Source organism: Coloeus monedula (assembly GCF_965178545.1).
Source record: "Coloeus monedula genome assembly, chromosome: 3".
In the NCBI taxonomy this organism is placed as follows: Eukaryota; Metazoa; Chordata; class Aves; order Passeriformes; family Corvidae; genus Coloeus; species Coloeus monedula.
Window position 1 is genome coordinate 35,656,377 of NC_138783.1, and position 12,959 is coordinate 35,669,335.

The window sequence follows — 12,959 nt, forward strand, 5'->3', positions numbered from 1 at the left end:
TGTTTCTTCAGGAACAACAGAACAACAGGTGTCTCCCCTTAGCCTACCTCTTTCCCACAGCATTTGAATCCCTACATGCTTTAATGGAATATCCCCCCACGTCCCTCCTAGGGCTACACAGTGCCATCCTCATCCAGCTCACTGTGTCTCACATCACCAGGGGCATCCCTCTGTCAACAGTTCACAGGGTCACAGGCAGAGATGCAGGGATTTGATAACACAGCACTATTTAACATTCACTTCTGTGTACATAACAAGGTTAAAAGTGGCATTTATTGAATCAGTCTGCTCAAACATGGGTCTTATTGGCCAGGAGAGCATCCAAAGTGTTTCAGAGTGAAGGACACCTTGAGTGAACGTGACACCTTGGCACAGCCAAATACTAGGTTACAAGAAAAGGGTCATACTGCACCCTTGCTCCTTGAAAGCCAACATACAGCTGCTGACTTTACATTCCTCACTGCACCAGCAGAAAGACTGCATGATGGAGAAGCTCAGCCATCTGAACATCTCACAGTTGCAAAACTCCTTGTTCACAAAGGAATAACCAGATCCAAACACAACACTAACAGCAAGAGACTTTATGGAGAGGGTGAAAAGGCCCAGCTGGAATGTGGTGTTGGCCAAGACAGTGCTTGTGTGTCTTGAGCAGAATGTGTCAAGTTGTCACTTGTTCTGCTGGAGAGGGAGCCCAACCGCAAAGACTGCCACTAGGGTTTGTTTGGGGTCTGTTTTTTTTTTTTTTTTTTTTAAAGAAAAAAAAGTTCTTTAGCACATGTTTCGACACTGACATTGAGACAATACATGCTTCTGGGACGGATTAGTGCTCACTTCCAGAGCTGGAGTGAACTGTGGTTTGGGAAGCACATGGGCACCTGTGTGAAAAGCAAGTACTTTAATAAACCAGCATCTGTTTTCAGCTGCCCTGGAAGATCATGGGAGTTGGGGCACCGGGGGGATGCTCTGCAGCTGATAAGGTTCCACACAAACAAAGGATGCAAAAGCTTGGGGCACACAGATAAAACCAAAGGTCTTTCAAAGGGATAGAGCATCAGAACAGTGTTCTCTTAAGTGCTTCTGGGCTATTTGTATTTGCATCACCTTTCTTACTAGCCAGACAAGTCCCTGACACTATGTTCAGCTCCTCATGAGCACAAGCCGATGCCTCCTCAAATAAAAGGATAGGAAAACTCAACTGTTGCTTTGAAACAGCATTATTCACCAAGAAGTTGGATCTCTTGGATCCCTTTACAAAAACTGGAAAGGTCTTTGTTGCTCCTGAGGACTGAATGCCTTCTTACATTCTGTGTGTAAATATACATTTTAAAAAGTCTCCCTAGCTGTCAGTGAGCAATTGAAGCATCGTTCTGAGGCAGTCAGCTGTACTGCAATGTCATGGGCTGAGAATGCTCTTTTAATTGCAACTGACACACATAATTATACAACTGATCTCTGTGAACACGAGGTTGCCAAGAAACTTAACATTTTGCTTCTCCCCAGACTGGCGTCTATAGAGAAGATACCATCACACTGAATGAAATACATTAAGACTTAATTGCTTCATACAATGAGTCTCCAGAGAGAGACAAGTAAGTTTGTTTGGAGAAATATGGCATTGTTTGAAGGTACCTTCAACTAATTTTTCTCTTTTCTGAAGGAAGGAACACTATATTGTTAAGACATTTTTTAAAGCTTATAAATGCAGCAGAATAAAGTGGTCTGCTAGAAATAGCAGGAGCACCTGAAGGGGCAGGAATGGAAGCAGATGGATAATGATAATAGATTCGGAAGACCATACACAGTTTCCCACTTTGAGCTGATTCCTCTGCTTTTGAGGAAAGCCTTGAGTGAAGTTTTTGAAATTTACGAATATTGATAGAACCACAGAATAATTCAGGTGGGAAGAAACACAAGGAGGTTCAAATTCCCACAAGGCAGAATCAACTCTGCACTCAGATCAGGTTACAAATGGTAAAAAGAATGAGTTGAAATTATTAATAGGCCATTAGATGACTTAAAAGTCATCCTCATTAATACCTCACCAAATACTACTCATCATGGGTAAGACCTGTGAAGTCCATTTGCTATTTGTTTCAGGATGTGATCCCTGACTGAATTGTACAGTGTATTGGAACACCAGAATTCCCCAGGGCATAAAGACCCTCATCAAGCCCTTCCTTCTCAATGCTGAACTCAGAAAGAAGACACCTAACTGAGGTCCTGGGTGGTCCATCTTCTTGTAACTTGGTAACTGGACCCTAATTAAGCCCAGAATTTGGCCCCAGATTGCCTTTCGTCCATCAGCTATAAGATGATGAACAGAAAACATCATCTCACTGCTATGGGTTATAGCACCTCAGTTTCTAGACTTCAAGATTTCAGTAAATGCATCCTGCTTAAAAAAAAAATTAAAAAAAAAGAAGATAACATGTTTGGGTATTTCACAGCTTTTAAAGCCTCCCTGGGCTCTCCTATTTTGGGCAGCATGGTTTATGGCTATTGTATCTGCAGCATGTTCTTTTTGTTGTTTATTCTTTAAGGCTTCTTTTTTTTCCCCCATCCCCAGAGACAGGTTATGTAACCACCTCCCCACTCTACTCCCAACATACACACAGCAATCCCTTCACATGATCGGTCCTACAAAGGAGAGCAGTCAGACCACCGGGATGTTGTCCTTTTCTCATACCACAGTCTCGTTCCCTTTGCCAGGTTTCACCCAACCATCTGCTCTCTTCTCCCGTTTCACTTTTCCTGAGTTCACCAGCCTGTTGGAGCACTTCTGCCACGTGTGCAGAGTTTTGGCTGACCAGATCCACATACCTGATGTAATACCCACCAGAAGGGACATGAAAATTTTGAGCATCTCCACTGCCATGTTTGAATCATCTGCCGAGTAGCGGAAAATGGCCCAGTTGGAGATTTCGTAGAAATAACAGGCAATGACACATGTTGCTGGGACGGTGTACAGCACTGAAAAGACCCCGATTTTGACCATCAGTCTTTCCAGTTTGTCAGTTTTAGTTCCATCTTTCTGGAGATTAGACCTGATTTTAAATAAGGCCACGAGTCCTGCTGCAATGAATAAAGTCCCAATGACCAGGTAGGTAAAAAGCGGAGCCACAACAAAGCCCGTCAGCGCATCCAGGTTCTGGTTCCCAACATAGCAGAGGCCGGTGAGCTCATCTGCATCTACAAGTCTCATAATCAAAATGACAATGGTCTTCACGGCCGGGATGGCCCAGGCTGCGATGTGGAAATAGGAGCTGTGCATTTCGATAGCTTCGTGGCCCCACTTGAGTCCCGCAGCCAGAAACCACGTCAGTGTCAGAATAACCCACCAGATGGAGCTAGCCATCCCGAAAAAGTACATCAGCAAGAAAATTATCGCACATCCTGTGTTCTTAAGACCTTCTTGGATAAGAACAGGTTCTGCTGCCTCTTCAAAATCACAGGATATCCTTTCCCGGCCCACAGTTAGCCTCACAATATAAGCAATGCTATAAATATTGTAGCACATGCTCAAAAATATGATTGGACGCTCTGGGTAGGAAAATCTGGATGAATCAATCAGGAAGGTCAGGACCGTGAAGGCAGTCGAGATGAAGCAAAGACTGGCCCATATGGCCATCCAGATATCTGTGAATTCCTTAGCTGACCTGCTGTACAGACCAGCATCGTAGCCACACTTCAGGACACAGCTCAAGCTTCTCTTCACCCAAATGTACTGATCCGAGTTAGATCCCATGCCATGGCACTCTTCTCCAGGCTGCAAGGAGGTCTTGCTGTGAAGGGGAACCTCTTCGTCTCCTGGGCCCTCCATGCACATGTGGTTGTGATCATTCTGGGGTGGGAATTTGCTGCAGTTTAGGCTGTCTGGCCAGGCGAACCCAAATTCTTTTAAAACAGGTTCACATCTTCTTTTGACAGAGAGGCACATGCCTCCACAGGGACCTATGGGGATGTTAATCTTCTCTGTGCACATTGGGACATAAACCGAACACAGGAAGAACTGGAAGAGAGAAACAGAAATCACAAGTGTGTCAGGGGAAAATAAAACAGGTTGAAATAGAACAAGTTTTCTTTTTTTGCCGTTTTAGCAGTAATATTTGGTCCTTTGCCTTAAAAAAAACCAGGAAGCAGCATAAAACAAATAAACCAAGAACAATAAAAACAAAAGAGAAAAAAAATAACAACATTGTCTTCTTTCAGTTCAAATGTGGTCCGAAGCCAAAGCCTGAACATTTTACTCCCTAGGTTAGCTCCATGTAAATTTAGCCCATCAGTTCCAATGAAGCAAGTGGGATTTAGCCAGATTTAAACCTCAAGGGTACAATTTAAGAAAGCAGAAAACCAAACTAAAGTGGTTTAAACAAATACATATATCTGTTCTGAGCCTTGCCTGGATGTTCCAGCTAAGAAACAAATAGGAAAAAAAAAAAAGCATTTATTGAAATACTTTGGTTCACGATCCTCCTAGAAAAATGTATTTCTCTTACAATAAGGTCACGAATGCATTTACAACAGCAATAAAATATTGTAGTTTTCTCGTCTTTTGAATAATCGTAATTCGGCGACGCGACACCGTGAGAGGAATTGCGTGCTGACTCGGGAACTCTGCCCCGAGAAACAAGCTGGGTTTTGTTTGAGGAAATCCATGCCCGTGGGGAGGACAGGGATCCGGCCATTCGCCTGGGAAAGAAACTTTCGCGGTGAAGCTCCCGGCGGGGTCCCGAGCTACCCCAGCTCCCCGCGGCCAGCTCCGCTCGTTCCGCATGGAATCGGGCGCGGCACCTGGGACACGGCCGGGACGGAGGGCAGCGGCCGGGACGGAAAGCTCCGGGAGTCGCCGCAACGTCCGCGAGCGGGAGGGCGGGGGGCACCGCGCTGCGGCGGATGCTCCTCGCCGCGGGCAGCCGGGACACCGCCGGGACACCGCCGGGACACCGCCGGGACACCGCCGGGACACCGCCGGGACACCGCCGGCTCCCAGAACCTCCGCCCAACGTCAGCCGCGCTCTCTCCCCAGCCAGCCAGGAGCGACACTGCGAGGCGGCGGGACTTTCGGGTTGGTTTAGTACTGAGTCGAGAGGATGGGGATGAGGATGGGGGTGCTGGGGGACAGCAGCCGGCCCGGGGACCGCACGGCCCCGTTTTGTGTCGTCCCCACCTCGTCCACGCACCCAGGTCCCCCCGCAGCCCCGACGCACCTGGAGCTGGCTGGAGCATCCGTACTGGATGAGGGGGGTGAAGGTGGTGAGCTGCAGCTCCGCGTCCGCCTGCAGCTCGTGCCCCACCAGGTTGGGCATCTTGGTGACATTGTAGCCCAGGTTCTGGCACATGGCGATGCGGATGGCGTCGCAGCGCCGCTCCTCCTCGTCGCCGAAGCCCCGCGCCCCGCCGAGCAGCCCCGCCAGCAGCACGGCCAGCAGCCGGGCGCGGCCGGCCGCCCCCCCGCCGCCCCCCGCCATGGCCCGCAGCGGCCCCGGCCCCGGCCGCGCCGTGCCGCACGGGCCGGCTCCAACGGGGCGGGCCGGGGGCGGCTCCGCTATTAAACAGCCTCGCCGAGAAACGGCCCAGGGGAGGGACGCGCCTCCCGGCCCGGCCTCCCGGCGCCACCGCCCCCGCCGCCGCAGCCCGCCCCGCGCAGCGCCCCGCCGCGCCTCCGCGCACGGCACGGCCCGGCCCGGCCCGGCACGGCACGGCCCGGCCCGGCACGGCACGGCACGGCACGGCACGGCACGGCCCGGCACGGCACGGCACGGCCCGGCACGGCACGGCACGGCCCGGCACGGCACGGCACGGCACGGCACGCTACCTTAGCCTGGCACCGAGCAGTTCCCCTCCGCCCCTGGGGAGCCCCGACCCTCACCCCCAACCCCGAGGAGCGCACTTCCAGCGGCTGCATTCCACCCCTCCTCGCAGGGGCCCCTTCTCCTTGGTGACCCACTAGCTGCCCCCCCACTCTTCATCCCTTAGAAACGCCGGGGACTCCTGTCCGTGTCTGCTCTCCCTACAACAGGTCCCCCCTTCTGTCCCGTGTGGCCAGCGCCCCTGGGAGACATCGTCACTATCCCCAGTGTTCCCACCAGGGGTGTTGGTCCCAGGGGCTCCCCAAGCTCGGCTCCACAGGGACAGGGTAGGCTGAGCCCCGTGCAGATGTGTTAGGGCTCAGCAGACGTGTTTGGGCTCATCGTGCCCCAATCCTCCCCCCACTTCTGGCCTTTCTCCAGCCCAAAAGTGCTCAGCTCTTCCACAGTCGGATTAAAAATGTCCGGGGTGGCTTTCTAAGCTACCACTTTGTCTTCTCAATGGGTTAAACTGCACTACTGCTGGGTCACATCTGGGCTGTAGCGTTGTTTGTTTTTTCATTGGGGCCATGAAACCTGCAGGGCACTGCTAGATACCTCCTGGCATTCGTCTAAATCCCTGTAAAAAAGTAAGTGTGGATGAAGCATTTGTGAATTTGGGAGGAAAATGCTGGATGATTAAGCAGACCTTTAACATGTCAGCAGGAGGAGGGATTAAGAGCAGAGAAATGAGGCTCACACTTAAATTCTCTTGATATTATTTACACCTGTAATAAAATCTGGTTGAGCTGGTTGTGCCTTTAGCAAAAATATGTCATCTATTAATGAATTGTTTGTAAAGCACATTGAAAATATTTGTAAAACCCTGGTTAAGCAACCTCTTTCTGTGTGCATACAGCATGTCGCATGTGCGTGTGCTCCCGAGGGTGTCTGTCACAGGCAGCTATGCCTCTGAACACACCTCAGGGCCTTCACTGCTCCCCATCATTCCCCAGCTCCATTGGTCAGCCAAGACTGGGACTAACGGGATCAGCCACCCCTCGGCTATTGCTCCTTACCAAGCACGACACTATAAATCACAGCAAGACCCACGCTATGAAGTGCTCTGTGCTCTCTCACTGCAGGTTTTCCCTCTGAGGCTCCATCGCCAGTGGGGTTTCTTCACCTCTGAGAGGGGAAACTGTCCCGGGACATTGCAGGGACTGATGGGCATAAAGTGTGCTTTCCTCTAGCAAGATGGGTCGTGCTTTAATTGAGGTTTCCTGAGTGTAGGTATTTACATAGCTCTCATTGCTGTAACACTTTATGTCTAGCTTGAATAAACAGTGTCTCTAACCTCACAAAATCCTTGTGAGGCAGACGAGTAATACTATCTTAACTTTTTAAACACAGGGGCAGACAGTGCTCCAGTCCCAAGGTCAGGCAAGGAGCCTGCAATGGAGTCAGCAACTCAACCATATCTTGCAAGGCCCATATTTACCTGCAGGCATTGCTGTCTGCACCCAGCAGTGCTCAGCTGCTAATCTGGGTGGGTGATAATGCTGTGAACGCACATGGTGTGCTGCACATGTTGCCAGCACCGCCGAGTTTACCATTGACAGGACACAAGCACAGGGAATGGGTGAGGCGTGCTCCCCATGCAAACACCTCAAAATAGGAGGCAGGCTTCCATGGGAGAAGGTTTTGGTTGGAGTTTCTTTTTTTTCCAAATTATGTAGGAAAGAAGGCTAGAGGGAGAATCATAATGACCTTAAAAACTACGCATCTTTGTCTTAGTATATGAAACCCCTTTTCATCTGCCGTCTCCTGCTGCAGTTAGGCACCGAAGCGGAGTTTGCTGCTACCAGAACAAGGCCTTTACCTAATTCCCATGAAATAAACCACCTACTGCATATTCAGAAGTTACAAAGCAAAGCCCTCAACCCATGGACCTGGTCCTTGGGGTAAGTAAAACTGCAGTGGACAGAAATACCTTTGTAGAAGAACTCTCCCCCTCCAAAAAAACCCTCGTACCAGTATTGCCTCTTCTTTGAGAATACAAAATAAATATTAGAAAGTGCTACATTGTTGTGTTTGCTTTGGAAAGTCTTTTAGATAATGGGAATTAGTTTTCAAAACAAGAGTGCTGTGAGAGGCTGTGGCAAATCATATGAGAGGTTGGAGTTGGAAAAAATGGCAATTAACCTGCTTTCAACCTTACGCATATATTAGCAGTGATTCAATGTCACCATGATAAGCATGTAGATAACATTTTCTTTAAACAGATCAAAATAGGAAACCTCCTGGATAGTGGATTTATAGATTCTTAAATTACTGGGCAGTGTGAGACACTGGCCTGAATCTGGCACAGCAAAAGTTATATTCCTTCCTCGATTATTGATTGCCTAATTTGCAGGATTTTTTTTTTAATAAATTTGATTTTGAGGGTTCTTTAGTTAAAGGATCAGCAGCCACCCTTATAATTATTATTTATTGTCTCCACCAATAATTACATTTAGTTTTTAGTCGGAGTTATCTTCAGCTTCCAGCCACTGACTTTTGTTCTGTCTTTGCTGGACAGGTTGAGAAGTCATTATTGGGATTATCCCTGTAGGTAATGTCAGTCTGTGATTAAGTTACCTTTTGGCTTTTTTTAGTAAGTAAAATAGATTGAACTTCCTGAGTTTCTTATTGTAAGAATTCTTTATTCTTTATTCATATTTTTTATTTTAAAGGAGTCAGGTTTTACCCTGCTGTTTAAATACCACTTTCAGCCCAAACCATCCTTTACAGTGTAAATAGATGTGTCTGAATTAGCAGTCTAAGCCCTCTTGGTCCCTTTCGAGTCAGCTAAAGTCAGGATAGACAGACGCTTGCAGAAGGCAGCTTACATAATAGGAAGGACGTTAATACAAAATCCTACTTATTATTATCTTGTTTTTAGTATTGCATTAGTTTGTATGCCTTTTTTTTTGCATATTTATTAAAGCCATGGGCATGCTTTTACACTACAAAAATAAGTAATGCTTACCATTATTTGTTCCATTACCTTGCAGGGTATCTAAGAAGGTTCATAACTCTTCTATGAACATTTTCAATGCATCAACATTTGCCTGAACTGCAGTGGTAGAACATGGCTCAGCTTTCTCATTGGAGTGATACTTGTGTCAAAATCTCAGTCCTACAAGAAGACCTTGCTTAGACTTCCAAGGACATGATCTCTCCCACTGCATCGCAAGGAGAGCCAGGACTGATGTCTTGCAGGCAGATCTGAGAAAGCTTGGGCATCCTGTTGGTTTTCAAAAAATCCTGTGGATACCACATTAGGATGTGAATATTTTAACCAAACATAGATGTCAGCTTTTGGTCAGATGAATTTCATTCTAGAAATGCCTCTATCTCTCAGCTGACTGTAAAAGGAATGTAGGATGACCAGCCGAGAGATGAAAACTCTCAAAGAGGTGTCTAGTACTGGGTGAGAACAGCTTCTGCCTCCCAGCCAGTCTCCTGGGAATTGATGACAGAAAATATTGATATTGCCTGCCAGAAAGTTCTTTTAAAGATATTGGATACAAAAAATCTAAACAGATAGGGGTTTTAAAATGTATACATTCTAGAGCAGTTTTGGGACACTGAAATTTTAAGAATGACTTAATTACTATTAGTTATCTCTATTATGCAACTCATCTCATATGTATTTTTCAATATACAACAAAAATGACTGTTGAACCTCACTGTTACCTGTTTCGTTTACTGGCAATTCCACAGCTTCCATCAAGTAACAGACTTGTACCATTAATGATTTTCTTTTAGGCTCAATTTACATAAAACAATATTGTCTTTGACCACTGTCCATTAATGTTTTTTGTTTTGTATATTTTATTACATTCTTGTAATTCCTTTTGGATTTATATTAATTCAAATCAATGTCTCCTTCCTACTCTTTGACATTTATGCTTTTATTAAACTTAATTAACTTTATAATTTTTAAATTTTATTAAAGAATTTTAATTTTTTTTTTCCATCTGAATTTCCAGTTGAATTTTTTAATCAGGACCTTCTATCTCAAAATCAAGACCTAAATCAATTACCTTCTTTATTCAGTGATGTCTTTGCAAGCATCCAGCAATATATTTTAAATGGTTTCCTAATTACTATTCACAAGCTTAACATAAGTTTTCTCCCTTAGTTCTGTCCTTCGTGAGGCTGACCCTTTTAAAGCAGGAAATACATATATTCCCCAGTTTGCATTTATCCTGCTGTAGTTATCCATTATCATCATCATTTCAATTGTCCAGTAACAATCAGAAAAGAAGTGGTATCATCATGACACTTCCAGTGAACGTGGCTTTACGCAATGTCAGAAACAAACCCAGTTCAATGAGCTGCATATGTGTTTATGCACATGTGTAGATACAGATATGCAAATATATTTACACACACAAATATCAGGGGTTTTACATATAAAGTATTCATAGAATCATAGAAACATTAAAGTTGGAGAAGATCATCCACTGCAAGCACTAATCCAGCACTGCCAAGTCCACCACTAAACCATGTCTCTAAGTGCCACATTTACATGTTTTTTGAACACTTCCAGGAATGGTGATTCCATCACTTCCTTGAGTAGCCTGTTCCAGCACTTAATCACCTCTTCAGTAAAGCAATTTTTCCTGATATCTAATCTAAACCTCTCCTGGTGCAACTTGAGGCCATTTCCTCTTGTTCTATTGTTCACTGGGAGAAGAGACTGCCCCCAGCTTGGCTTCAGGTAATTGTAGAGAGCAGATATAATACAGGTAACACCAGTGCCCAAGGTAGTGCACATTGTGGCACTCGTATTCCATGAAGTTGAATCAATCAACACTGATCTCAGTGGGGCAGGACTTGTCCCAGACTTTAAAATAAAGTGTATATTATGTGAAAATTTACCTGCCATAGCACACTGCAGAATCCTTCTGGGCTTGACCCAATGGGATTTGGCTCCTGAAACTCTCAGGATACTCTCTTTAGGTTTCTACCTTTTGTGACTCCATGTGAGCCAGCTCTCTGTGCAAAGGGAGACCCAGACAATATCAGTAGTGAGTCTAGAGCACAAGTCTCCTGACAGGCTGTGAATCTGTTTTCATGCAGTTATGACTGTAATTTCTCGATGGTGCTTCAGTGCAGCTAAGCTGTGACACAGATCCCATATCTAGATTCAGATGTGTAATTCCTTGCATGCCAGTTTGGGTCAATTGTTGCTCCATGACCCTTAAAAGTCAATATTTGGTTTGCAGAGAGACCTCAGAATTTGGTTTTATAGCATTGTAAACAGGAAATTTCAGTTCTACTTAATATGCATAAATCCTTTGCATTTAGATAGCATCAAAAACATTCAATAATACAAGAGTATTTTTCAGGTGATGGGTGGGGTTAGAAATCCAGGTGGCACAGAGGTATCACACACAGTGTTCCATGGGAAACAGTGAGCAAAGCTGTCCATAAATTTCATAAGATGAATGGTGTCCATATAAAGGCCACTTAGGTCACTTCATCTATGTGTCAATATTTTTTTTTCACACAGGTACTTCTCTTTCTAACTTAAAGAATAACTTCAATTTTTAAAAAACTTTTAATCAGTTTTCCAAAAGCCTCTTTCCTCATATAATTCGGATTGATATACCTCTCCAACCAGCCTAGCAGAACAGGAAAGAAGCTGTGAGGTGAAGTCACTCTCAGGATCTAGTGAGACAAAAACATTTGTACAATGACTTTTCCCTAGTGCATCTACATTTATAGAATGTTGTCCTAAAATACAAATCCTGTCCAAAACACCCTGCCCTCTTCCCTTGCCTAATTTTGACAGACCTCTCAGGAAAGCTCTGCTGCAGGGATACAGTGTGACTGGTTTCAAGAACATCTCTTCCCTTTGGGACAATCAGTAGACTTTTGAAAATCAGAGCCATGGTGGAGGCAAAACTCAACATGAACTTTGGAATTAATGTTTTTGTCTCTCAGAATGACTTTCAGCTTAAACTGCTGCTCACCATTACTTCTATAATGCTCAGAACCTCACATTTTGGCTTGAAATTTCCCAAACTGACCTTAGCCCAAGTGATTGGGTTTTTTTGGAAACTGATGAACAGTTTTCTTCTCCAAAAATTGTTCTGAGGTCCACCCCCCCCCCCCCGCCTTTTTTTTTTAATGCACAGATAAGTCCAAAACAGCTTGGGTTTGTAACTTCAGATTTGGCATGTGCAGAGTGCAATCCTGAAGGAGGAATGCACTTTTTGTCTCGTTTGAAGAAGTTTCATTTCGCAATAGCAAATTAGCCTGAAAATTTTGGAAATAATAGACTGATTGCTCACGAGGCGTGATTTAGCCACGGTAGAAAATGACAGGCTGGGCTCTCTCTCCCTGAAAGGTCATGAGTCTTGCTTTATAAATAAGGCTTAGTTTCCTTTTTGCAGAGTCATCTTTCCCACTAAACCTTTCTGCATCCTGTTTTGCTTTAATTCTATGGCAGCATCAGAGGTTATTTCCTGTGTGTTTGCTGTCCATAAGCAACATTGCACTTGGCTTTTGGTGTCGTTTTGCACATTCTGTGAAGAAAATTTCAGTGGACTTGATTTAAGAGGGACTCTTTCTGCCTTATGTGAGACGCTGAGATAACTTACTGCTCCTAACTCACCCCGCTGGCACTCAGTCCTTGTCCTCACGTCCGGTTGTCACCAACATCACACAAACATGCTTATGGACACAGGGGGACAGATTTTTTAAAAATCATCCTACAGTGCTTTCTCCTCAAATGTATTACCCAGTAAATAAGCACTAAGATTTCAAACATTTAAGTCAATTAACTTATTACCAAATAATTAAATATCAACCTTTGAAGCATGCATATTAATTAATCCATTAAATGTTTTATCTTTGGAAATTATATCAGGCTGAGATATAAATCCCTCAAAATCAAAGCTGAGGAGGTAGGTTTACTGTTATGCTTCAGCTGGTTTGCACTGCTCCAGTGATACCATGACGAGCTGGTTTAATCAATCAGTTATTGCAGGCTGAAAGCTGTTCTGTGTCATTGGAGCAGCACAGAGCTGTCAGGCGTGTGATGAATCTGGCCACAAATCTTAAAAAGTACTATTTTTCCCCATTAAAAAGGCTATGTGAGCTGATATGCTGTGT

The 12,959-nt window shown here is 45.1% G+C and overlaps 1 protein-coding gene across 1 annotated transcript; it reads right to left on the reverse strand.

The window, feature by feature from the left end:
• Nucleotides 1-1,396: 1,396 nt before the first annotated feature.
• FZD4 (frizzled class receptor 4) lies at nt 1,397-5,468 on the reverse strand (the record flags this gene model as incomplete). The annotated part of the gene is made up of 2 exons (XM_082278169.1): nt 1,397-4,009; nt 5,208-5,468. The coding sequence occupies 2 exons, from the start codon at nt 5,466-5,468 to the stop codon at nt 2,681-2,683; spliced, it is 1,590 nt and encodes a 529-aa protein (XP_082134295.1). The 3' UTR covers nt 1,397-2,680.
• Between the last annotated feature and the right edge of the window lie 7,491 nt (nt 5,469-12,959).